The 24,561-nt window shown below is 42.4% G+C and overlaps 1 protein-coding gene across 2 annotated transcripts in view; it reads left to right on the top strand.

The window, feature by feature from the left end:
* lmx1bb (LIM homeobox transcription factor 1, beta b) overlaps nucleotides 1-24,230 on the top strand; it is a 52,469-nt gene extending 28,239 nt beyond the window's left edge. For both annotated transcript variants that reach the window (XM_050049998.1, XM_050050000.1), the window contains exons 4-9: nucleotides 14,985-15,217; nucleotides 17,213-17,388; nucleotides 17,897-17,974; nucleotides 18,351-18,417; nucleotides 20,466-20,627; nucleotides 21,733-24,230. In XM_050049998.1, the coding sequence (XP_049905955.1) occupies nucleotides 14,985-15,217; nucleotides 17,213-17,388; nucleotides 17,897-17,974; nucleotides 18,351-18,417; nucleotides 20,466-20,627; nucleotides 21,733-21,890 (874 nt within the window). In that variant the 3' untranslated portion in view covers nucleotides 21,891-24,230. The remainder of the gene's footprint in view (nucleotides 1-14,984; nucleotides 15,218-17,212; nucleotides 17,389-17,896; nucleotides 17,975-18,350; nucleotides 18,418-20,465; nucleotides 20,628-21,732) is intronic.
* The last annotated feature ends 331 nt before the right edge of the window (nucleotides 24,231-24,561 follow it).

The following is a 24,561-nucleotide window of genomic DNA, read 5'->3' as shown; positions in this document are numbered from 1 at the left end:
ATAATTAAGATGTAGTACAGGTCCTCACGCAGAAGAGGGATCGAGGGCTTTTCTGCGGTGAAACAATGAAAAACAGAACAAACAGCTCTGTATTCAGGCTCTTTTTAAAGCAAAAGAGGTGCTACAGACTCACGCTAACGTGACATTTATCTGTGAAGAATTTCACTCTCAGCTTTGGCTGCATGGAAGTCTTAATACCATTAACTACACACTTGGCCACAATGTGTCATTCCTGCAGCTGTGAGTCACGAGTCATTCTGCGTCCATTGTCTGGGAAACACAAAAAGCTACCATCATGATCATCCTGAGCTCAACGGATCTATCCGAGGAGACATTCATCATATGTCTTTGATATTACCGATGCCGAAAAGGATTAGAATTCTGCATTTTAATAACCTGTCGCAGCACTGTTTCACAGTTGCATATTTGTGTCTGATTATCCCTGGTTTAGCATGTGAATGGCGTGGTAAAGATGTGAGAATGCTGTTGCTTTAAATTTATAACAGTCCACCATAGGGCCACAAGCCCCTTTAAATGCCGCGTGGTGGCGGAGCCATATTCTGAAACACATGAGGCCTGTCCTCTGATCTGTGTTGGAAAGTGAATTAGTAAGCTCCATTCTAAAGCCAGTGATAGCAATGGGCTGAGAGCAGTGATTTGTTGGCAGTGTATATTACAGCCCACGGTCAGGGAGGGAGGGAACTGAGAAGCGTGTGTGTGTGTGTGTGTGTGTGTGTGTGAGGGATAGGACAGGGGGCCTTATCACTCAGTGTTTACTCACAGTAAATTGAGTTGAAATAATAGTCTTTCTCTGAGGCCAAACAATGGAGCAGGCTGCAGGCCGAGGGCCCAGGCTGGTGCAGAGCTGGCCTGCGCCACTTCAAAATGAAAGGCTGAGCCCGGGGCCATGGGGAGGAGGCACGGTGGGAGGATGAGGTGGGGGGGGGGGGGGCNGGGGGGGGGGGGGGGGCGGCCTTTATGTGGACGGTTACACCAGTCGCGGAACAGACACCCCTCTGACAGGCACCTGGGTAGGACAACGGGGAGAGATGAGCGTGGAGCTGGGAGGAGGAGGTGGGGGGAGTGAAGGTTGGTGGGGGTGGAGTGATGAGGCCTCGGGGCTCTGTCATTAGGTTGGTGGTGGAAAGGAAGATGACTGCCCCGAGGACAGAGGAGCGACAGGTCCCGGTGGGACAGCGACCACAACCTCTCACTCCCCCGGGTCTGCGCTGCGACTGGTGGGACGTGTCATTCTGTTAGCCCCCTCTGCTTCAACACGCTCTTATAACCTCTGGCTATGGGTGAGCTCCAGCAGGAGTCTAACCTGCAGAGAGAGTGTGTATGTGTGTGTGTGTGTATGTATGCAACAGAGAGGCAGAGGCTGAAAGAGAGAGGCGTAGAGAGCATATCCATGTAGTGCACAGACCCTCCTATGCCATTGTTTCTGCGTGTGTGCTTCAGCTGCACCACAGCTCTGCCTCTTCCCCTTCATTTATCATTCTGCAACATAAAGTGCTGCCACAGCATTATAGAAACAGCTGCTTTTTTCAGACAGCCACAGAGAATGGGGCTGCTCCCCGGCACACAAAGACACTCCTGGACCTAAAGAGAGTGTAAAATTGGTGGGTGAATGCAAACCTTTTTCCTTGCTGAGAGGGCTGACCACGGGTGTCACTGCGGCAGGAGACATTGTCATCGCATCTGAAGACAAATAAGCATCCATATCGGCCCGATCATGTGTACAATGAGTGGCAGGGGCACCAGTGGTTTTGTTCACAGCCAAATATGCAGAACTACAGCTGCTGCCGCATCGCGCTCTCTTGAGAATTCATATCAGGCCGTTTAAGCAGGCCTTATATGTATGAATCATCTGAGTGGAGGCACCTGTATCTCTGCAGGCTTTACTACAATGCAGTGTCAATTTATTGAGTCCCGAGCTAAAGCAAAGGGAAAACAAACCCTGTCAGAGCTCTGTTAGGGGTCATAATGCAGTCACTAAAGGGCCGCGGCAAGACCAGCGAGTTGACTCAAGGTAAGCGCCGCAGGGCCATGCAGATACACCGTCAGTTAGGTTTGCGGAGAGACCAGACGTGCCGTGCCATGCTTCGCCATTCCATTCTGTGCCTTAAAGGCTCCACGTGGAGAAAAGGGAATTTTGCCGAACCTGTTCCCTTCCAGCTGGAGTGATGAGATTTTACACTCCGCCAACCACATGACAGAGAAATGCTCGGTGTGCGCGGGGTGTGTGGGAAAGACAGAGGAAAGCAAAGAGAGCGAGAGAAAGAGCAGAAAGGGCATCAGACGACTCCTCTGCCAGACCTCCCGGGGCAAAATGCATGCTTGAATACTTTAAGACACGAACAAAATACTTTCACAGTAACATTAGCTGCTACGTTGGAGAGAGAATTTCCCTTTCAAGATTAAGCACACAAACACAATGCGGGTTGCAGCAAGTCCAGACAATTCATTTATTGTTCTTTTAGGCTCATTTGTACCTTGTGTGGAATGTATATCATAGATAACAATGATGAAATCATCAACAGAAATGTTATGCGCTGCAGGTGTTTTTCTTACAGATAACACTGAGAGTAAGACAACACACACTTACACACTTCAGCTCTGCATATTTCAGATATAACAATGATTCACCTCGGAATCTGTGTGATGAATAACCACACAAATAAAAAAGAAACACATGTTGCAAGTAATAAATGACAAAAAGCATCAGAAATATACATGTAGACAGCAGATGATTTTGTAGTATTTTATCAACATGTCTGCCGTGGCTAGTGATGGGAGATGTTTTCAGATCCTTAACTTAAGTGAATGTAGCAATACTGCAACATAAAGAATTTAAAAGACCTGCACTAAAAATGCCACAAAGATTGAAAGTTTTCAAAAAAGTATAGAAATAAATACTCAAAATTTTATAAATATGGCCCCTGTGAGTGTTGATGAAGTGATTATTATTTTCTATACTATTAATAGCATTTGATTGCACTCCGTCAAGGTGAAGCTAATTTTATATGCTGTTCGTTTAACAGAGATCATAAAATGTTTTGTAGTTTTAATCTGTCTTCTGTAGCAGAAGTATAAAGTGGCATTAAATGGCAATAATCACCTCCAATACCTCAGTTTTTCACTTACTGCTTAAATAAATGTATTTAGTTTGTTCCACGTCTGGTCATTTATAGCTAACACTAAGGGTATAATAACCCATTTGTTTCTATAGAGTTCAGATATAACAATTACTGGTCTTGCATCTGTGAGTATGTGAAAATATATATGCAAATAGAAACCATATTTGTGCAAAAATTAAATGGCATAAACTCTGAGTAGCAGAAATCTGTGTTTAATTGTGTTAAAGAATAAATATTACTGCAGATTAGCGCTTAATAGTTCCCCTGACATATTGTAGATAAAAGAGAATATTGAGTGAATTGCTGTAAATATAATTTTATTGCTTTTGAAAATGTGTATGTGAGCTGGCAGATTGTGTTGTATATTTTACTTGAGCTTCATTTTTGGGGTCAGACGTAACTGAGTGACCCAGTTGGCATTTTGTTGAACACAGTGCGATTCTTTAGTAGACCTCTACATCATTTTTTTGATCTTCTAATATAAATTCATCACTTTAATGTTCGACTCCCTCAGCCAGACACTCCTAAATCAAACCAATTGGGAAAGAATGTATTAAAAGAAAAAATAAAGATGCAAAATGACCTTTCTCTCCCCGTCGACCCAAAGAGCCCTGGAATTTGTAGGTGGTCTCAATAATGTAGCTGATGGTCTTTAGTGAAACAGCAGGTTTTTGGTTTGCTCTGCGGCGTATGTGCGCCCCTCTGTCTGTTTGACACATTCCAACACTGCACCCCTCTCCAAGGCTCCTAACTACCAGTCAGTCGCCATGGTTACAGCCATACATCCATGCCAGCCCCTCGCACTCAAAGACATATTTGTTTGGCTAGTGTAGCGACGTTCCTGACAAAAAAACACAGCTTTTTAGCATAACACCTGCTAATCTTGGGATTTAGCTCTTTGAAGAGGATTGCTGATCAGAAATTCAAATATATTATTTGAATGCTAATCTGAATGTTAATCCCTGGCCCCCGGGTCTTAAAGCATCCTGTCTTTCAATAACAATGTTTATTTTTCATTTGCTTTCCCCTTTTTCATTTTCTCTCACCCACCCCGCCCTCCCACCCCTTATTTAGCTCTGTCGTCTATTCCCTCAAGGATATTAAAGGTGGACTCATCTTGTAAAAGTAGGTGGCAATTTGAGAGCATCTGTGACTTGGGTGCTCCTATAGATGTAGATTATTAGTATTCATTTTGATGAGAATTTAAGGTGGCGGGGGAGGTTGCCCTGGGTGAAATGTTTGGTATTGATCCTGCTTAATTGATGTATCTTGCTTCAATCCTGCAGCCGCCACCATGTCTGATTTTCTTCTGCTCACTATCTTCAAAATTGTCCATCTGTGATAAAAAAAAAAGGCTCTTTTATTGGCAGCATTTTCATTATAGCTCTGTCTATTTTCCTCTCAATTTCTTATCTGTTTTCCTAGATGTTATCTGCATGGCTGTGTGGTATCTGAATGTTAAAGGAGATGAGTGGGAGGCTGATCTGGGTGTTCTTTAAATTATGTCTTAGTTCGGATAAATAAATGCAAAGAAAAAGAAGGAGAAGATAATGAAAGACACACCAGACCAAAACATATACATCCTTATAAAAACTACTACTGCTTATTGACATATGTGAGTAGTTAACATGGTGTACATTACTCTATAATTGCTCACTGTATATCCTCATCCAGTCAGCAGACTGAACCATGCCTGCTCTTCTTTCTTTTGTCTCGGTTAAGACGCAGAGACAGAGAATCAAGGGCAGCAGGATCACAAACACATGAATCCGGATCTTGTGAACAACGTCTAATTCCTGGTTGCCTCACATTCTCTCCCCCCAAACTAATTTTGGGCTTAGACTGAATCTCTGTTAAATAAACAGAGCCCCCTCATCCAACCAGCCTCCATCACAATGATCTCCAGATCATCTTCTGCCCATTAAAACCTGGGCAAACACTTTACTTCACACCAATACTAAAGATCGGAGGAAGAGAAGAAAAAGGCGGGGGGGTAACACACAGGAGCTTTTTCTTTTTTCCAGCCTTTCCCAGATTGTCTCTCTTTCTCCTTTGCTACCTATTAATCCAGTATCTTTCAGCCCTGGTAAACTCCTCAAGATGGACATTGCTTGGTTCGGGGTGGAAAGGGGTCAAGCTCCATTGGCCTCTGCACAGAGCTGTGGAATTTTTCATTAGTGCACAGCTGGGTCACAAGTGGCTCCAAAGCCGTCTTAATATTGTGTAGGCCCACAGATTAGGAGCGGAGAAAAGAAGCCAAAGCGTGATGCTCTCCACCAGACCCTGTCTTTGCATATTTGCAGACTTGTGCTTTAGAACACCTCATATTACTGTTTGTTTTATTTCTTAGACCCAGAACCTCTGGGTCAATAGTAATTATGAAGCCCTCCAATCCAAATGTTGTTTTTTAACCATTCCAGCGCTGAATCTGGTAAGATGAGTCCATTTATTTTCTTACCATAAAGAAAGTAAAGTATCTTAGCGTCGGTTCCTACATCTTCACTTCTTGATTTAATCATTTTATCTGGACATGAGGTCACACTAGTTTTTTATTTCTCCCAGAGCATTATGATTTGTCATCAACTCCTGAGTCTCATTAGAAAAAATACAAATGAAAAGATAAACCTTTGTGTATCTGTGGGCAGTTTGAGTCAGCCGTACCTCCATAACATGTGATTGCCATTGCACTTATTGTAGCCATCACTCTCTCTGCTCTCCCAGCTCTTTCAGAGGCAGCAATCACTCGCGGTGGCTCGTCGAGCGGGCCAAGCCCTTAATGGCAGGCTCTGCTCCACCTCACGCAGATTAGCTATGAAGGGGCAGACAAACAGAAAGAATTGTATTATATAAAAATGGGTGCAGATGATTTTAACAGGAGCTGTCCTGGGATTTTTTTTTTAGTTTGGTTCTTGGCGTCTTGCTTTTAGAGGCACCGCATTGTAAACATGTCACATCTCCAGCGGTGATGGCCCTTACAAACTGCTTCACTTACCGGAGTGACAAAAGGCAGAGCTGAGCACTTTATAACAGCCTTGTAATTCATCGTCTTTTAATTTATTTGTTTAAGGATCGACTCCACTTTGAGAACAGGTAAAAAAAAAATGAAAATGAGTCGGGGGAAAATGCCAGAAAGAAAGAAAAAATTACAGTCATAATTCCCTCACTGATGGTGTTGTTCAGAGTATTGTTTGTTGTGAGCTCTAAAAACTGAGCCTAAATGTGATGTTGCACTCATTTTACATACTCAGGAACACCAGCTGTCCAAACAGCATCATGTGTGCCTGCCTGCTTACTCTTGTATTTAGATGTGTACTTAGCCTCCTCTGCTGCCCAATACACTGTCCTTTTCTCTCCATGAGCTTTGTTCTACCTGTGTGGCTGGGGAGGATTATTTCCACGCTGTTTTCCTAGTGACTCATTAGCAGACACATGTGAAGGAGAAGCGTTTGGGTCGCCTGATGCTGCAAGACAATTCTCGGCATACCGCTGTTGCTCTTGGAGCTTTGTATGAACACGCAGTTTTGACTGTGTGTAGCGTTGTGTGTAGCTATCATATATGTTTCCGAGTCTGACAGCAGCATGAGTTATACCCCATCCCACATTTGCTTTGAAATTATGAAAGATATATGAACAAGATTTGCATGTGTTTTGGGCTCTTGCAGTCAGTTAGAATACACATGAGCACATCATCCTCTCCAAACTGTACTTCAAGTGTTGAGTAATCTGGGAAACACACAGCCTCCTGGAATGAGATCATTTGAATAACGACTTAAGGGTTAGGATTTCTTTGTGCAGCTGTGCGGTATAGCGTTATGTACAGATATGCCTGGGATGTCTGTCTGGCCGGGGACTCGTCTGAGGGAGCCGCACATTCCAGTGCGTAGGAGCTCATGCTGCCATAGAAATAAAGTGGCCATATTTATTTTCACAATAGCGGACGTGTGGGATAGACGATCCTGGAAACACCTCGCTCCAGACTAACTGTAACCAGTGTCTTTTTACAAATCACGATAGCTCTGCTCAGCAGCTATTACTAAGTGTGTTCCCTCTGAGATGTAGGGCAGGTGCGCATGCATACACTAACACACACCGAACACGTCTCCGCTATTATCTTTGCTATGCCAAGTGCAATCAGCTCGTCTCATTCCTCCCCTGTGAGCTCGCAGGCAGCCGGTTGCTGCGCTTCAGTGCGGGGAACAAGCAGAACCCTGTGGCCAGAGCTGTGTGATGAAGAAGGCACCTTTGGGCCATTAGTGGTGTACACATCTCCCGTTAATGTGTTTTACTTTTACCTGCTGGGAGTTTAATTAAAAAACAAAGAGCCTCAATTTAAAGGCCATTATTATGCTAATGTAGTAAGCACGGGATGGTGATTAAGCAGCTTTTAGAGCTGACTGGAGCTGGCCCTTGGGAGCAGAAGGATGGCACTTTTTATTTGGCTTCATTACTCTCCATGAATCTATGCTCCAAAGAGAAATGCTGATACTATGAAACAAGGTCAGCTACTGAGATCATTTATGGAGACAGCGTTATCGGCCCCACTTTGTTTTGCACTGTGATACACTTGCAGACTGAAAGTTTGTTTTAACTTCATAGAGGAAGAATGAATCAGGAAATGCTTTAGCTCCTTTTATTTACACGTGCACACCCACTGTGTTCAAGTAAAACTTTTGGAGTCTACCTTTCTCATCTGTCCCCCTGCAACCAATCAAACACTCACATTAGCTAATTTCAGGTTGTTATTTTTAGACCAGTGTGGTCAGCGTCTACTGCGCTGCTTCCAGAGGACAACAGGACCATACATAACAAAGTAATTTTCCCAATGTTGAGGCAAAGTTGAAAAGGTTTGCCTTCAACATCTGGGCATCAAATGTGTTCCTTTTAAGCCAAAGCTCTTGATACTGTTTCTAAGAGCCAATTTTCACACAGGCGTGTCTCATGAGGAGCTGAGAAGTGGCTGTTCAACAGCTCAGATACCTCTGCTGCCTCTTTGAGACAGATATGTTTGTTGTCGTTCCACACCGCCACAGCTTTTCTTTCCAGACAACAAACAGAAGGAGTTTCCACCTGGAAATTTGAATGTGAAATACGCTAGTCATTAAATTTGGTTGAAAATTTATTTTAAGTATGTGAAAACAGTAAATCAGTAATTTTACATTTAAAGACTCAGACTTATTTTCAGAGGTTAGATGAGAAGACCAATAGGGAACGGGATTTGCGGAGAATTCTGGGGCTTGCTAGCATCTTGACAGGATAAGCATACGATAGTTGGCAGTCTAATCTGTCGTTCATCATCACAAATGTATAAGTAAGCGCATAAGACAAATGCCCGTATAGAGAAGCTCTCGACAGATGAGTATTACAAAATTTAAGTGAGTTAATGATTTTGATCCTTACAGACCTTGAAAGCTTGCCACCTGATGTCTTTCTGGTGTTTGGCATCAGCAGCTAACATTATATCTGTCAGCAATACTTTGAAGGTCCATGTCCAAATATGTGGGTACAGGACGTTTAGATCGCCAAGTCAAATACCAACTACAACAATCTTTGGGACAAAAATAAGCAAGCTAATGTCATACAAAGCTAATGTCATACAAACTGAATGCTAACAAAATGTCGTCTAATCATGTGTAATTAATCTACCGGGAACTAGCAAATTTAAACTCATAACATTAGCCTACCTTTGTGTCTGTGTTATACATTATATACTGCATTTAGTGTTTTGAATCTTATTACTGATCAGTGTTGTGTGTGGCTACAACCAGCATCATTAGCTTAGCTTAGCATAGAGGCTGAAAACAGGGAAACAGCTAGCCTCGCTATGTAAAGCTTAACTAACTCACAATATCTCGTACAAAAAGCAAAGTCTAAAAACGACATGCTGCAATTTTATGTGCCGGACTATTTCAGGTTGTTTATTTAGTTTTAGACATGCTAGCAGTACCTTTGGACAGAGCTAGCTTGGCTGGCACCAGACGTCAATATCACATCAGAACTCTTACATTGGACGGACGTTAAATTTTAGTTGAAATTGACTGGTTGACTATATTTTACATGTCTACAACAATAATAGAATTTTATGCTGTGGATGTTAACATCATGATGTTTTGCAGATGTTTGGTTTTGTTTGCCATTCCTTATAACTAAATGTTGTCATTCTATGTCATATTGACGTTGGCATGAGACGTTTGAAAGATGTTGTATTTTGGTTACTGAACATCACAACTTAAAACCAACAAAATATCAACGTCATCTGTCGTCAGTATTCTACGTCAAATTGACGTTAGCATCAGATGTTGTCCTGATATTGAATTTTGTCACCTGACATCAAACCCTAAATTCATACCAAATATCAATGTCTAATGATGTTGCTGGCCAGCTGGGAGGCTTGCTATTTCCCCGTTTCCAGTCTTTAAGCTAAGCTAAGCTAAGCTAACAGACTGCCCTCATGTTGACTGAACAGATATTAGAATGGTACCAATCTTATAATCTAACTCCCAGTAAGAAAGGGAATAATCAAATTTCTCCAAATGTTTAACTATTGCTAAAGCGTTTTTTATTCTGCTGTTTTCAGTCTTTATGCTAAGCTAAGCTAACCTAACCAGCTGTAGCTATACGTCTAGCCAACAGGTACGACAGTCGTGTCAGTCTTATCATCTAATTCTCAGCAAGAATGTGAATGAAAGTTTTTTTCCTCAAACTATTTTATTGTGTGTCACATCTGCTTTGAAAGCAAAGAAACAGGAAATATCCTGGTCTGCTGCCGAGAAAAGACTGATATGAAATATAGCTGCTAAATCAGGAAGCCGCAAGCGTGCACGATTGACCAATTGCTCCACATGCCCTTCATCCTGCCCGGAGGCCCTTGTCTGACCTGCCTCCCAGGCCTCATCTCTCACCTCTGCCGTGATTGGCATGGCCACAGGTTTCCTGCTCAAACACGAGAGCCCATCTTCAAAGTAATAGCTTACAGCTGCTGCCTGGATAATCCTCATCCCCTCTGTCTTTGAAGGGATGCGGTGACATAATAGCCCGGGCTATTCTTCTCCAAATTGTTATGGTGTTTCTCCGAGTGTTGTTCAATAGCAAAAGGGGAGTAGGTGAGACTGTTGCACGTGTTGCTAAATGTAGCATGATTATCAAGCACCATAAGCAGCTCCATACCCCCCCCCCCCCCCCCCCCCCCCCCCNAGCAGCTCCATACCCCCCCGCCCCCCCGGCCCTCTTCTCTCTCTCTTATTCTTCTGGGTTTCTTTTATCCCGCCCAGTCCTCCTGATGCTTATCACTGCGGCAGAAGCATTAAATGTAATGTCTGGAGAAGGGAAATCATTGGCAACATGTGGTGAGAGCTTAAGATGTTGTCACACTTTAAGTTGCCTATAATCTGTTCAAAGGGAGAGTGCATAGTTCTCCAAAGTGCCTGGAAAGAGGGGGGAAGAAGAAGAGCAGCAGAGAGGCTGAAGTCTCTCAGCTGCACTTGGCTCAGCTGAAGTGTTCATCAGACAAAATAACTGTCGGTCCCTGTTGGCTTTTGTCCTCTTCATAATGCTCTCGTTTTTTTTCCCCGTTCTCGTCTGTGTTTTTGTGCATTTGCTAAAAAACACAGCTTGTAGCGTTACAAGCCTCAACAGTGTGATAATCTGTCACAGAAAGGAAGAGAGAACCATAGATAACGCAAGAAAGAACAGACAAGGGATTACAGGTATGTGGACACAGGATTAAAAAGAGGGACGTAATGATTCCTCAGGGAGGGAGGTATGTGCTGAGATGGGCTCTTTTTTTTCATTTATGAGTCCAGTTGTGGGGAGGCCTTGGGTAAATATTGACACTTGAGATGCGGCCATTGATCCGCACAGGAGGAGTCTCATCACTTGATCTGTGCGCTCAGGTGTGGGAGGAGGAAAAAAAGCGAGAGCTGGGTTGTCATGCTGGTGGTCTTCTTTGTGGTGTCAAGCCTGCCTCTGCGACACTAGGAATCATGTTACCCAAGCAGCTGAACGTCCAGAAAGTGGATTTGGGGTGAATACAGATCTTAGTGTGATGGGTCAGTGGGATCAAGTAGAGGCAGAATGTGGTAAATGATCACCTAAATCACTTTAAGTCTGATTCCACTCACACCTACAGCACTTTGATATCTTTAATATCCCAGCAGAGCTAAACAGAGAGCTGCTCCTTTTCCGCAAACCTTATGTTTTTCTCTATATAAAATCATCATTTACATCTCCTCTGTCTCCCGTTGGCCCACTGGCCTGGTCCTCAAACCACTAATCAGGTAATGTTGGGGAGGTTGAATGGCGTGCCTCCCCCTGGTCAACCTTCACTGCTCACACAGTGGTGTTGTTTTAAAGAGCATTCTTTAGCAGCTGAACTTGGAAAGGTATTAAAGTGGGATTAGGCTCCTCCACAATCCACTGCTTGTGTCATTCAGGGAGTTTGTGTTCTCCTCTCCCCACTGCCACCTCCCCACTCCTCCTCTGTTTGATTGTGGCTAGCCGCAGGAGTGGGACCGACTGTGCCTTTCAAAGGAGAGGGGTAGGGTTAAATCCCTAGTCCACTGCTCCCTGCTAATTCTCCTTGTTCCTTAGAGAAGGATTTACTTCTGCTGCCAGCTTCTCAAAGGCCTTCTCTGCCCATCCGAAAAGTCGCCGTTGCCTTCCTGTGGAGGTGTGGTTGCCATAGAAGGGGCGTCATGCATGGCTATTCCATCTGAACCCCGCTGAGAATGGGGACCGGGGACTGAAAACAGGCAGAAAGTCCGGATTAGACCCGAGGACAAAGCAGGACAGGAAGATTCCAGAAGGGACGAATAGGAATTACAGCAGCAAAAATAATGCAAAGTGACAGAGAGGGGAAATAGAAAAATAATGGCTTACAAGATTAGACGCGGCGAGGAAAAAGAAGAAAGGAAAGAGGGCTGAATGAGAATGTTTTCATCTAGATGAGAAGATTTGAGAGAGCGGTCGTAGGTGAATGCAGAGCCCTGGACGTATCAAAACCGCACTAACAAGTCATTTCCTCAACTTTTTTGCTCTCTTTTTGAGCCCTAAGCCGGCAATCATTAGCTAAACATTAGAGTTCGAAGCTGGGAACTTGTCTTGACAGATTCATCACCTCTTTCCCTGATCTCAGCATGTAACACACTAATCCCTCTCAAAACTAGAAACAACTCCCTGAATATTCAGTTTATCTTGACGCGAGTGTGTCCATTTAAGATCTCCCTTTATTAATTATATTTCTGATTTTTCTTTTTTTTTTTATGAGTAGTGTTGTTCTTGCCTTTTGTTTTGTAGCGTCTGAACTTGGAGGTTTGTTTAGAAGACAGATCCAGGTTGGCAGGTCACTTAAACCAGAACCCTGCTTGTTTGAGAAACATGCCAAAATTTCTTTTTCAAGGGATTATCCTTGAGGTTTTTCCATAGTTGAATAATAATCTTCTTAACTTATTGTAATAAATGAAAGATTAAAGGATTTTATGAACCCTGAGAGTGCCAGCTTCTGATATCTCTGTTGTTATGCTGCATGATGGTTAAAAAGAAAATCAGACACCGTTTCTCTGTGCCAGATACAGGTGGTGATCATAAGGGATGGTACTAGCACTAATAACCTATCAATTAATATGATGTAATTAAGATAACATAAAATCAGATCCGATAGTGAAGCAATTATTTTATAAAGCTGCACAGACAACAACAAAAACCCCGCTATCTCGTTTCCAACGTGCATACAGCTGCTCATACTCATGCACTTTCATGTGTGAACACACGCGTGCACACACACACACACCGTATCAGTACTCAATCGGCACCTATAACAACATTACCATAACAAAACCATCCTTCGGTTTCCCCTCGGCTTATATTTACACATTATATTCATCACTATCGCTCATCCCTGTCCCGAAACCGGAGGATGATGTCAATTGCTCCTCTTGCTGCCTCCCTGCCTTGCACAATGAAATAGATGTTCACCACAAATAGATAGGCAGTTGCCAGCTGTCTTCCAGACCAGGGCAAACAAAGAGGCCACTAATAAATCCAGCTTTACGGCTGGACAAGATCAACCACACTCCCTGCCTTCTTGTTCCATTTAATGTGGCTTCTTCTGAACAACCCGAGAACGAATTAAATGCCTCTCAGTCACCAATAAAACAATGCAAACATCTTCCTGAAAGGATATAAAAGAAGATGAAGGTGTTGTCTAGGAAATGGTGATAGAGGCAGTGTTGCACCATAGGGGCACAATATTAGACAGTAAGATGAAATATGAACAGACTACAGGGCAGCCCAGTAGTCAGCCATGAATCATGATACGCTATCTGATGCCTGTAGAGTGTCACGGATATGAAAGAAATGTGTAAATTGTCAGCACAGACTTGATTGGGATCATCAGGTTTCGGTGATTACCGCACTAGAACATGATCCAGCCTCTTTTTTAGATTTGTGAGGGGCTTTGGGTGCCCATGACTGAGCTTGCTTAGAATGACACAGGGGGCCGGCCCACCCTAGAAATTTTAACAGATGAGCTGCTGCCAAAGGGAGTCACCTCCTTGGCTGCCCACAGGATCGACAGGCCAACTTGACTCTTAGTGAAACAGAAAGAAATGATGAGTAACAAAATAAAGTCACATGAAAAGATCCATCATATGTCTTAACAGTTCTGCTTTTCATATGTAGGAGAAATAGTGTGTTTTTCTCAGAAGTTACATATTCTAAATTTAAAGGGCAACTTAGGTATTTTTCCGCCAATTGCAATTTACACCCATTAGAAGTGCTTGTTTTTGCCACTGACAGGCTCAGATTGTTACTGTTCGTGTTTAACAACATTATATAAAGGATCCCAACAGAGATAGACATTTTTATTAATGGGTAAAATCGTTTTTGTTTAACCAGAAAAAGCTCCAAAATTGCCTCTGTCAAATCCACCAAACTCCACTTAAAAAAAACGTTGGTTTTAGCATGTATAAAGCCAACATATTTTCACATCTAACCGAGTGAATTAAAAGTTTATTTCAATCAAACCAGTGTTGGTGATTGTTGGAACAGTGGAAAAACAAACCAAAACAGTGTTTCAGAGTTTTATTTTGTTTCTGTTGACTTTGACTGAAGTGTGTTTCATGGTGATAAAATAACCGTTTATTTAAATGGAGTCTGGTGGGTTTGGTGTTTGCGATTTCAGGGCTATTTCTGGTTAAACAGCGAGAATCTTACTCCTCAACAAAAAGGTCTATCTCTGTAGAGAATGGTTAGAATAACAATCTGAGCCTGTAAGAAGCAAAAACAAGCACTTTTAGTGAAGGAAGGCTACGTTAAGTGTGCATATACCCGAAGTGGTTACGTAGTAGCCTGTTTTGCGGCTAGTTGCAGCACTCTTGCTAAACACTTGACCAATTTAACACATTGTTGTTCCTATTAGTCACTTAGGCACAAAAACAAAATAGGGTCCAGGTCTAAAAATGCAGACGTTACCCTTTAACTTTTGCTGAATGGTAGCCATTGTGGCCACAAGTGGCAATTGTAGGATATTGGAAAATTCTAAATCACAGTAGACGAGACAAGAAGACGAGAAGAGTCTCAGTGCTACAGTAGCTGCACACAATTGTCTATCTAAAGTTTGCATTAGCCACCATAAGCTGCTGGTTATATCAAACCAAAAAAGGCTGAAGCAGGAAAACTCCAGAGTGTACTGAAAAATGCAAGGCAGCATTTTATTTCTTAAGAATTTACCTTTTTATATACAAAATTATTAATGCTCTATTTCTTTTTTCAGAAGTTACATAGTGTTGCTTTAGACAAGGAAATTTCCCCTGTCGGCACAGCTAAGATTTTTTCTCTCTTGTTCCATAGGATGTTTGCCACCAAGTGCAGCGGCTGCATGGAGAAAATCGCCCCCACAGAGTTCGTGATGCGTGCCCTGGAGTGCGTCTACCACCTGAACTGCTTCTGCTGCTGTGTGTGTGACCGGCAGCTGAGGAAGGGCGATGAGTTTGTCCTGAAGGAGGGTCAGCTGCTGTGCAAGATCGACTATGAGAGGGAGAAGGACTTACTCAGCTCGGTTAGCCCGGATGACTCAGACTCAGGTGAGCCCTCTGCACCCTCTCGCACGAGAGTGAGAACAACACCCAGGTGCTATCATCATATGGCACCAGGGTGTTGTATTCTGTATGCTCTGTTCCATCACAATGGTAGCCAATGTAGACAAGCACCACATTGGATCTAAGCTGAATCTAACTGGTTTTAGTTAGAAATATTTAAAGAGAAAAACAATAATTTGTCCTTTAACTAGTTGCCAGATCATTTGCTGAACATCTGAGATTATTCAGAGATCTCGCATGCAGCCCAGGCTGTAAAAACTTCTAAAACAAGCCTCCATCTGCAGCTTTTCAATGGCTGATTTTGTAGCTTTCTAATTCAAGTGGGGAGCGGTTTATGATACAGTAGGAAGTGGAAACAGGACGAAGCCAAGCCACCCCGTATTAATGGCTCTCCATGCGTGGGCAGGATCTGGTGCTGGAAAGAATTAAATCACTGTATCATGGTGAGTGACAGAGGGATTTGGGGGCCTTTCTGCAGAAAGCCTGCGCCTCCACTCTTATCAGCTCTAGTGTTCCTCGCCTATAGCCTCCACACACAATGAGGCATCTCGCCAAGCCTCACTGTTCACTACCATCTGGCTCACATTTAAACATGCACAAAAGCGGGGAATTTGTCAAATACATCTGTGCCTGTGTCAACTTTTGTCAACTTGTGGGAATATTTGCTCTGCGTCTTCCTCGTTTCGGTTGTGTGTCCCGGTGCATCGCGCAGGCATGTCTTTTGTGCATGTCTCCAGATTTCAAGATGGAGAAAATGTTGACATGAACAGAGGTTAACCTCGGCATGTGGCAGACGAAATGTAGGTTTTTCGGAGGAGAAATGTAGATACTTATCAGAGTCAGATAACCGGAGACACTGAGCCATCGCGTGTGCCTTTCCTTACAGTCACTAGACCCCAAAATCATTAGCAGCACTACTGGTTTAGATCTGGAAACACTTGTTTTAGGCCCCACATAGACAGGTAATTTATGGGTTTTTAGTCATTCATTTTTCATGTTATGTTTACATAGCTATGTGGCCTTTGTGATGAAACTCAAATGCAGAATTTCTTCACTGAATGAAGTAACCTATTTATATGTCATACTACAATTACAATTAAAGCAACAACAGTTTAAAGTATAAGCAAACTTATTATGACTTTACCCTTAATAGAGGATAAACTTTGAGGATACAGTGTGTGTACAGTACAAAATACAAAGAAATTCATAATCACTGCATTAAAGTTTAGGATTTTTCCTAAAGTAATGAATTGTTCGGGGAGAAAATAAAGTACTAGTTAGTGTATGCAATAGCTGCAAACAGCAAGCTCACTTTTAATGTAAAAAAATAAACAAACAGACATCTCCATAATAACAGAAATCTAATAAAAAACCAAGTTATTTTTTCGCTTTAATGGCATGTCGTAGTATAGAAGCATAAAAATGACACTGATTTTACAACCCCAAACTGTAATATCCTGCTGCTGACAGTAAAAATCCAGCAATCCATATGAACATTGTCATTATTTTAAGGTCTGAAATAGAGCAAAAAAAAAAAAAAAAAAGGATCGTCTTGCTGTGTCATGGGAGATGCATTTCCCACATGTACTCGTGTTGCCTTTTTTTCCATGTTGCACTTGATGTAGTATTCTTATCAGAGATTGATTTAGTGTAAATCAGACAAAGCTGAGCGCAATAACTCACATGTGACGCAGAGTCCAGCTCGGTGACAAATGTGCATATTTCACCGCGCTCTCCGAGAGCGAGAGCCGTAGACTTCTGTAAGTCTAATCGTACATGTGGCCTTTTCCTTTTGTAATAAATTGATAACAAAGTATCAAAAACACATGTGTCTCCTTTGATTATGCACTTGTGGTGTGTGAATCTCCCGGAATTGGGAAGAACGAAAATATATTTATCAGCAGACTGTCACTGACTAAAAGGGTGTAGTCAGTTCAAGCTTGTGCTGATGATGATACAGAAAAATGACACTCTCTGCAGAGAAAAGTGACGATGAGGAGTTGGACATCAAGCCGGAGAAAGGCATAGGAGGCCCGGGGAAGGGGGATGATGGGAAGGATCCCAGGAGGCCCAAAAGACCACGAACCATCCTGACCACTCAACAGAGACGGGCCTTCAAGGCTTCCTTTGAGGTGTCCTCAAAACCCTGCAGAAAGGTACGCTTAAGTTATCTGTGAGGGAAATGTATCTGTTTTTTTTATATCTTCCCTGGTCTGCATTTGGGGTAATGGAAGTTTAGATGCCGACCACGAGCCCTACAGTAGTTTCACAAATAAAATTCTCAAATTAAAAAAATCTCAACCACCTCAGAGCTGTGCTTTGAAGTGGCAAGCAGCATTCTGTTCTGTGTTAACTGAGGCAGGCTGGTGTAACGCAGACCGCCTGCACCAAATGTCATACTGAGATAGGAGAGCTGCCTCCATAGCCTGGGCCCTAAAACAGGCGCTGCACCCGGTCCAAGGCTTTGAAGAGGCAATAACCAAAGAGGTCCAAAAAGCCCACTGCATTCATTCAACGTTCACTGAAATCAAAGCGAATCAAAGCGGCAGTGTGCCTATCGGGGAATGTGGAAGATATGTTAAGGAGGCAGAGTATTTCAGTGTGCTGTGAAGTGTTTTGTTTTCTCGTGGGATGCTGGAATTTTTTTTGTCTCTATGATTTCAGGTGAGGGAGACGCTGGCTGCAGAGACAGGACTCAGTGTCCGGGTGGTGCAGGTGTGGTTTCAGAACCAGAGAGCTAAGGTGAGAGCTGCTAACACAGGATGAATTAGATTTTGCGCCCATATTCAACAGCCTTGTTCCATCTTAGAGTCCATAGCTTATAAATCACCACAACTATGTGTGTTAAACTTATCACTGCATTCCTTTCACAAATGTTAAAAAAAAAAAAAAAGGCCCAAGGAGTTGCAAATCTCGCTCACTCTTGCATTAAATGTCTACGCCCTCCTCTTTTCTGATTATTATCTTGTGAAAACCTTTGATACTTGACAATGAAGTGCACTCAGATACAGATTCTGTGCAGTTCATTCCAGGGTGAACAGCGAGGAGCATCCTTTTTAAATTAAAGAGCGCATGTTAGTTTTGGGGGTTCCTCACAACTCTGACTCCTCCATTTCAGATGAAGAAGTTGGCAAGAAGACAGCAGCAACAACAAGAACAACAGAATTCTCAGAGGCTTGGCCAAGGTACAATACTGTACTTACCCTGCACACACACAATGGAAGCTCATTGTCTCACCGTTCTTTCTCTGGGAAACTTTTTTAGAAGCTATATAGTCACATTTTTTCCCTTTCGCATTTTCCACATTTTAAAGCCCCCCTTCACTCACTTTGTTTGCTTGTTGTTGCTCCACTTGGTTGCATTAGCCTCACTGTGCAGACTGGTGTTTGTGAAGGAGGAAAGCTTCTCTGTGCTCATCTAAAATCTGAGTTCAGTGTGTATGTATAAGTTAAGTTTTGTGAGATCACAACTGGAAGCCAATTATGGTGCAGTATGGAATTTAGACACATGTGATTTGGAAATTGTTTTTAGATTTTTTCAATGCAGAAGAAGGAGTAGGCCTAGGTATCATTTAAAGGGTAACTTTTGTATTTTTCAACCTGGATCCTTTTTTTCCTGTGTTTTTGGTTCTAAGAGATTAATGGAAACAATCATTTTTTAAAATGGTCCAGCATTGCGTGAGAGTGAGTGGGCTGCAGCCGGTAGCTATGAAACAGGCTCCACTTGGGGCACGTACACGCACGTGTTTTTGTTACAGTTACGCTCAGATTGTTATGCTAAGTGTCTGACAACATTCGGGATAGGATCCCTACAGAGATAAACCTTTTGTGAAAGAATAAGATTCGATTTGTTAAGCTCGAACCAGCCTGGAAATTGCTATCGCCAAACCCACCAAACTCCATTTGAATATGCAGCAATTTCATCATCATAAAACAAACTTTGTGGAACGTCGACAGAAACAACATAACGCTAACAAAAGTCACCTTGCTTCGTCTTTCCACTGTTCTTACAATCACCAGCTCTGGTTTAGTTGAAATAAACCCTTAATTCCCCCCACTTAATTGTGATAATAGGTTAGCTCTGTACACGGTAAAATTAATGTTTTTTTGAATGGAGTCTGGTGAGTTTGACAATAGTGATTTCTTGGCTGTTTCTGGTTGAACAAAAAGGATCCTACTCTTTGACAAAAAGATATACCTCTGTAGGGTTCCTTTCCATATGTTGTCAGACACTTGGAATAATAATCTGAGCCTGTCAGTGGCAAAAATAAGCACTTTTAGTGGACGTAAATTAACGGTTTACTCAAGCCCAAAGTGGTTACATTGCAGCCTGTTTTGCTGTAGTAAATACAGAAGTTGCCCTTTAAAGAATTTTTATCCAGGTAACGAATAGTTATTTAAAGATGATTATGTGTCATAAAACATGTATGGGGGGTCTTTAAGTATTTCTTGTCATAGCAACACATTCTTTTAAATGTTGACATCAAGCTAGCAGTGTATGAGTATGAGCACTGAATCAGAAAATATGAGCTTCTTTTCCTCCCTGTGCTCTGTTGCAGTATAGTTAAATTTTCTGTGAGAAAAGAGTTCACACATTCAGTAATTACATTGACTAACAGATTGCAAATATGTCGCAGTGTAAACAAGAACACTTCACATCAAACGCAACTTAGATATTCTGTCTGGAAGCCAAACAAAATGAATGGCAGACGTCATTTTGCAAAGCCACTGCATGAGAGAGTGCAGGGGGGGGATGGGCTCCAGTGATGAAGCCGCAAGAGTTTTGTGTCCCTCTCACAAGTCAGTTAGCCAAGAGCAGTGTTTGTGAAGGGAATTGTGGGAGAAACCACAGGAAAGACTACTGTAGGTTTCCATGGAAATACTAACAGACATAGGCAACAAATCCAGGTATTTGGAGGTTATTATGGCCCACGAGCACCACACTCCCTTTATTTTTATCAGGTCTTTTGCTCTGGCAGGATATGAAAACAGAAACTCAGATTTAGGTGTGTTTGAGGTTTCTAAACTTGCCAGGCATGAACAGGAATCTACCAGGAGGGAGCAAGTCCCTGCTGTTAATGCTCTCATGGTTTTTCCCCTGTTCAGTCCCAGCTCTCTGCCCATTGTGTGGCGTTGACATTCTGCAGACTCATCCCCTGCTTTTTTTGTTTTTTGTTTTTTATGTTGACATTTTCTGTAATGTTTTTCCCCCGTCTGCTCACTTTGCCCTGCAGAGGTAATGTCCAATCGGATGGAGGGGATGATGAACTCCTTCACACCGCTGGCTCCGCCGCAGCAGCAGCTGGTCGCCATGGATCAGAATGGTTACAGCACAGACCCGTTCCAACAGGGGCTCACCCCCCCACAGATGCCCGGGGACCACATGAACCCATATGGTGAGCATCCCCCTCTATGAAAAAAAAAACACACACCCACTCCTGCTCTAAAAAACACACACATGCCTGTCCCTTGATCAACCTCATGGCTCCCCAGCGTGGGACATGTGTTCAGGCCGCAGCTCCCCTGATTTAAACCGCTCACAGAGACGTACCAGCAGCTTCTCCTCCCACATGAGATAACATAAGCTATTGGGTTTTGAAGTTCATTTTCAAATCTGTTTAATATGGTTTTAACTCTCCGCCTCCACTTCTGAGACATGCCCTGTTACTGATGATGTTTTTCCAATGGTGGTAAAAAACATGTGGTCGGTGCCGACAGCTTGAGATAGAAACGCAATCCAGACAATGATTGAGGGCCGTGTGAGCTAATGAATCAAAGCGTGAAAACAACAAGTCTCTGATTTCTGTGTGATACGGGAAAGAATTAAAATGCAAAAGAAGGAGAGGAGGGGGGGGATCAGTCAATCAAGTGTTAGTCCACAGGATGTAACTGGAATAACACATTTCTGAGTGATGTCCTCAACAAGCCCCAGAGGGACCATTTCCTGAAGTTCATAACTTCCTTATAATTTGCCTCCATTTAGTTCATCTCGGTAGTAAGAACCCAAATCCCCAGTCTCATCACTCCTTTGGTTTGGGGAAAAGAACAATATTGGCAAGGCATTAAAAGATATGTCTCAAAACACTGTCCCCATTTTGTGCAACACTATCATTAAGATCCAGAGTGTAATAAAGTTAACTATTCCCTCCAGAGAAATAACATGTTGAGGTTTTATGAAAGGCGGAAGCAGTTGCTATTAACCAGATCTTTTAGGAGGATGCCCCTTGTTTACATGCTCCCTCATAGACCGCAATTGTCCCAGCGAGGGCAGCAAAAAGTGAGCTTTGATATCGAACAAAACAGCTCTCCCAGTTGTGATGACACACAACAGCAATTTCTCAAAGTGACTATTAGTAATTATAATTTCCCAACGCTGCTATAAATCTCAAATACGAGATTGCATTGATTTCATAGTCAGAGCGGGGCGTTGGTGCGTTTTTCTTTGAATGACGCCTCTGCCACCGAATCCTGACGGCTATCTCCGTATTGTTCTCTCCGCAGGTAATGATTCTGCATTCCATGACATAGACAGCGACACGTCTTTAACCAGCCTCAGTGACTGCTTCATGGCATCGTCGGACGTCAACTCCATGCAGGCCCGCGTGGGGAACCCCATCGACCGCCTCTATTCCATGCAGAACTCTTACTTTGCGTCATGAAAGAGAAGAGTGGAGAAAAAAAACACAGCAGCACAGAATAAACTGCCCCATCTCAACCTAAAGCGCGACGGCCAGGAGTTTCTACACCAACATGGACACGACAGAAGAAACCTTGCAGTAGCTCCTGTGCTGAAGCTTACTCAAAGATAGTAAAAACCACTTGTTGTAGGACAGTGAAGATTCCTGGGGAAAAAGACTTAAATATTGTTAGAGATTATTCGGTAGGATTGCTTATCTGTCGCAGGAGGTATTACTCTTTTCTTTGTTCACTTAAAGAAAACAAGTAGATATTGAAGCCACTGATTACACACTCTCAAACCAAATAACACAGTGAATTTATACAGTGCATGATCAATTGTAAACTAAATCTTTTTGTAAGCCCCACCCTTCCCTCCGCCCCGGTTAAGATGTGGTGTTTGGACTGTTCCTTCTTTACACTACATGGATTTCCATGTTCACCGTTAGCATTTTGATCACTTTCAATAGGTTTAGATATTGTGTTAATAGTAAATAGGTGCAGCATGTCTGCAAGAGTGACTGTACATTTGTGTATGTATGAGAGTTTGTGGTGAGAAAGAATTGTTTAGAGGAGAAAAAAAAAGGTGGAGAATTTGTCGGCCGAGTAGGATCAGTGAAGTGTAAATACTTTCCCCAGGCAAATTGGATGTGCATGTTACAAAATGGAAAGCATTCTATTTATTTAACTATAACAGGCTCTTGAAGGTGCATATTAAAACTGAAAAGCTTTATTTAAAAAGGAGAGCATTTTTTTTGTTGAGTAATTAGTGAGTTCATGAGTGTCACAGCTCATCTGTATGCCTTTTTAATATGAAGATTAACCCTTTTGTTTTGTTTTTCCTTCAGCCAAGCTGTAAATGAGCAATGTTGCTATTTATTTCGTACAGACCATAAACCTTTTGTTGTCATTGTCATATGTGCATTCTCAAAATGTTAAAGTTGCTAACTGACCAAAGTTGACTGGTTTGATGAATAAACAATGTCTTTCTCCTGATAACATTAAATAAATGCCATTCAGTGATCATTCATATGGTAACCATGTCAAGTCCCAAATATCACCTGCTTACGTGTAACCTCAACTCATTACATTGGGATTTGTCAGTTGTGCTAGTGGCGTAGCTCAAGGGATAACAATGTCAGTCTGTTGGTCGGCATGCTATAGACCGAATCATGATGTTTGTTCACAATAACTACCAGGTAGAAATGAAACAGCACTGAGCAAACACTGCCTCAATTCGCTAGTTTTTCCCCATCTAAAAGAAAAAAATATAGAAATATAGAGATGTCAATATTAGTTTAAGTGTACACTATATTTAGAATGTTGTTGTTTTTTTTACCGTTTACCTTGCACTCAGACAATAATTTCTGACAGGCAGCTGAAGCTGTTATCTTACAGTCTCCAGACAAAAACAGTAAATTTACTTCACAGAACATGGGAGTTGTTGGTCTACTGCTACCTTGATCACTTAGTGTGTAAAGTAAAGCAGAGAAAATATTCTAATTGCAGTGTACACTTAAACTGACATTGTTTTTTTTTAGGTGTCTAAAATATGCTTACATGCAGATACATTTGGTTTATCAAATACACTTGGAAAGCAGCACAGTACATAAAATAAGCACAGCAGAAACATCAAATAGGTTAGGCCACTGTGTATTACTATATATCTGTAAATGTTATTCATTCATTATCTATAACTGCTTTTCCTGTTAGGGGTTGTAGGGGGTCTGGAGCCTCTCCCAGCTGACACTGGGTCAGCGGCAGGGTACACCCTTGACACATCACCAGACTATCACAGGGCTGACATATAGAGACACGCCAACAATCACCTACGGGCAATTTAGAGTAACCACTTAACCTACCCTGCATGTCTTTGGACTGTTGGAGGAAGCTGGAGTACCCTGAGAAAACCCACATTGACATGGGGAGAACATGTAAACTCTGCACTGAAGGTCTCCCCCACTCTGGAGCTGAAACCAGGAACCCTCTTGCTGTGAGGCGACAATGCTAACCACTGCATCACTGTGTCGCCAAACAATACTGCTGAAAATGTCATCAGCTATAAACAAGCTCTCAAATTTCCCATATCACCACAGGAAGTGATTGTTATTGTAAGCACAGCGTCACTGTGATTCAGTTTGTAACTATTGGTTGGATTGTCACAAGATTTGGCATGGACATTCATGGTCCTTTGAGGATGAATCCTCATGACGCAGAAACGGAGATTTTCTTGAACGATGACGCAGATACCCATGTTTGCTTCCTGACTGAGTCTTATTAGTCATGACATGTCAAGTCAAAACATTAAAGCTAGGTCTACACACCTTTTGTGATTTCATCCCTCTTGTTTTGGTACTCCTTTCCCACTGCCATGCCTCCCTTCAGCAATAGATTACACTCCCAATGCAGCTTTATAATGTTGCCAAATTTCCATTGTAACGACTCCCAATTTGTTTTCTGACGCCTTGACAACCTTATACTCATGGGTTAGCCTACTTTCAGTAACTTCCATCTCTTTACTGGTCCAAGCAAAGAACTCTCTGGTCTTATGTTTCACTATCTCCATACAAAGAAATCAACTGCAGAGTAGACAATGTTCTTCCTGTTAAGATTGGCACAAGCATGCCCAGTGTATGTGAATGGTCACGTGATATG

Source organism: Epinephelus moara, chromosome 8 (genome assembly GCF_006386435.1).
Source record: "Epinephelus moara isolate mb chromosome 8, YSFRI_EMoa_1.0, whole genome shotgun sequence".
Lineage (NCBI taxonomy): Eukaryota > Metazoa > Chordata > Actinopteri > Perciformes > Serranidae > Epinephelus > Epinephelus moara.
The sequence above is the reverse complement of the archived record's forward strand: the minus strand, read 5'-3'. Positions and strand labels throughout refer to the sequence as shown.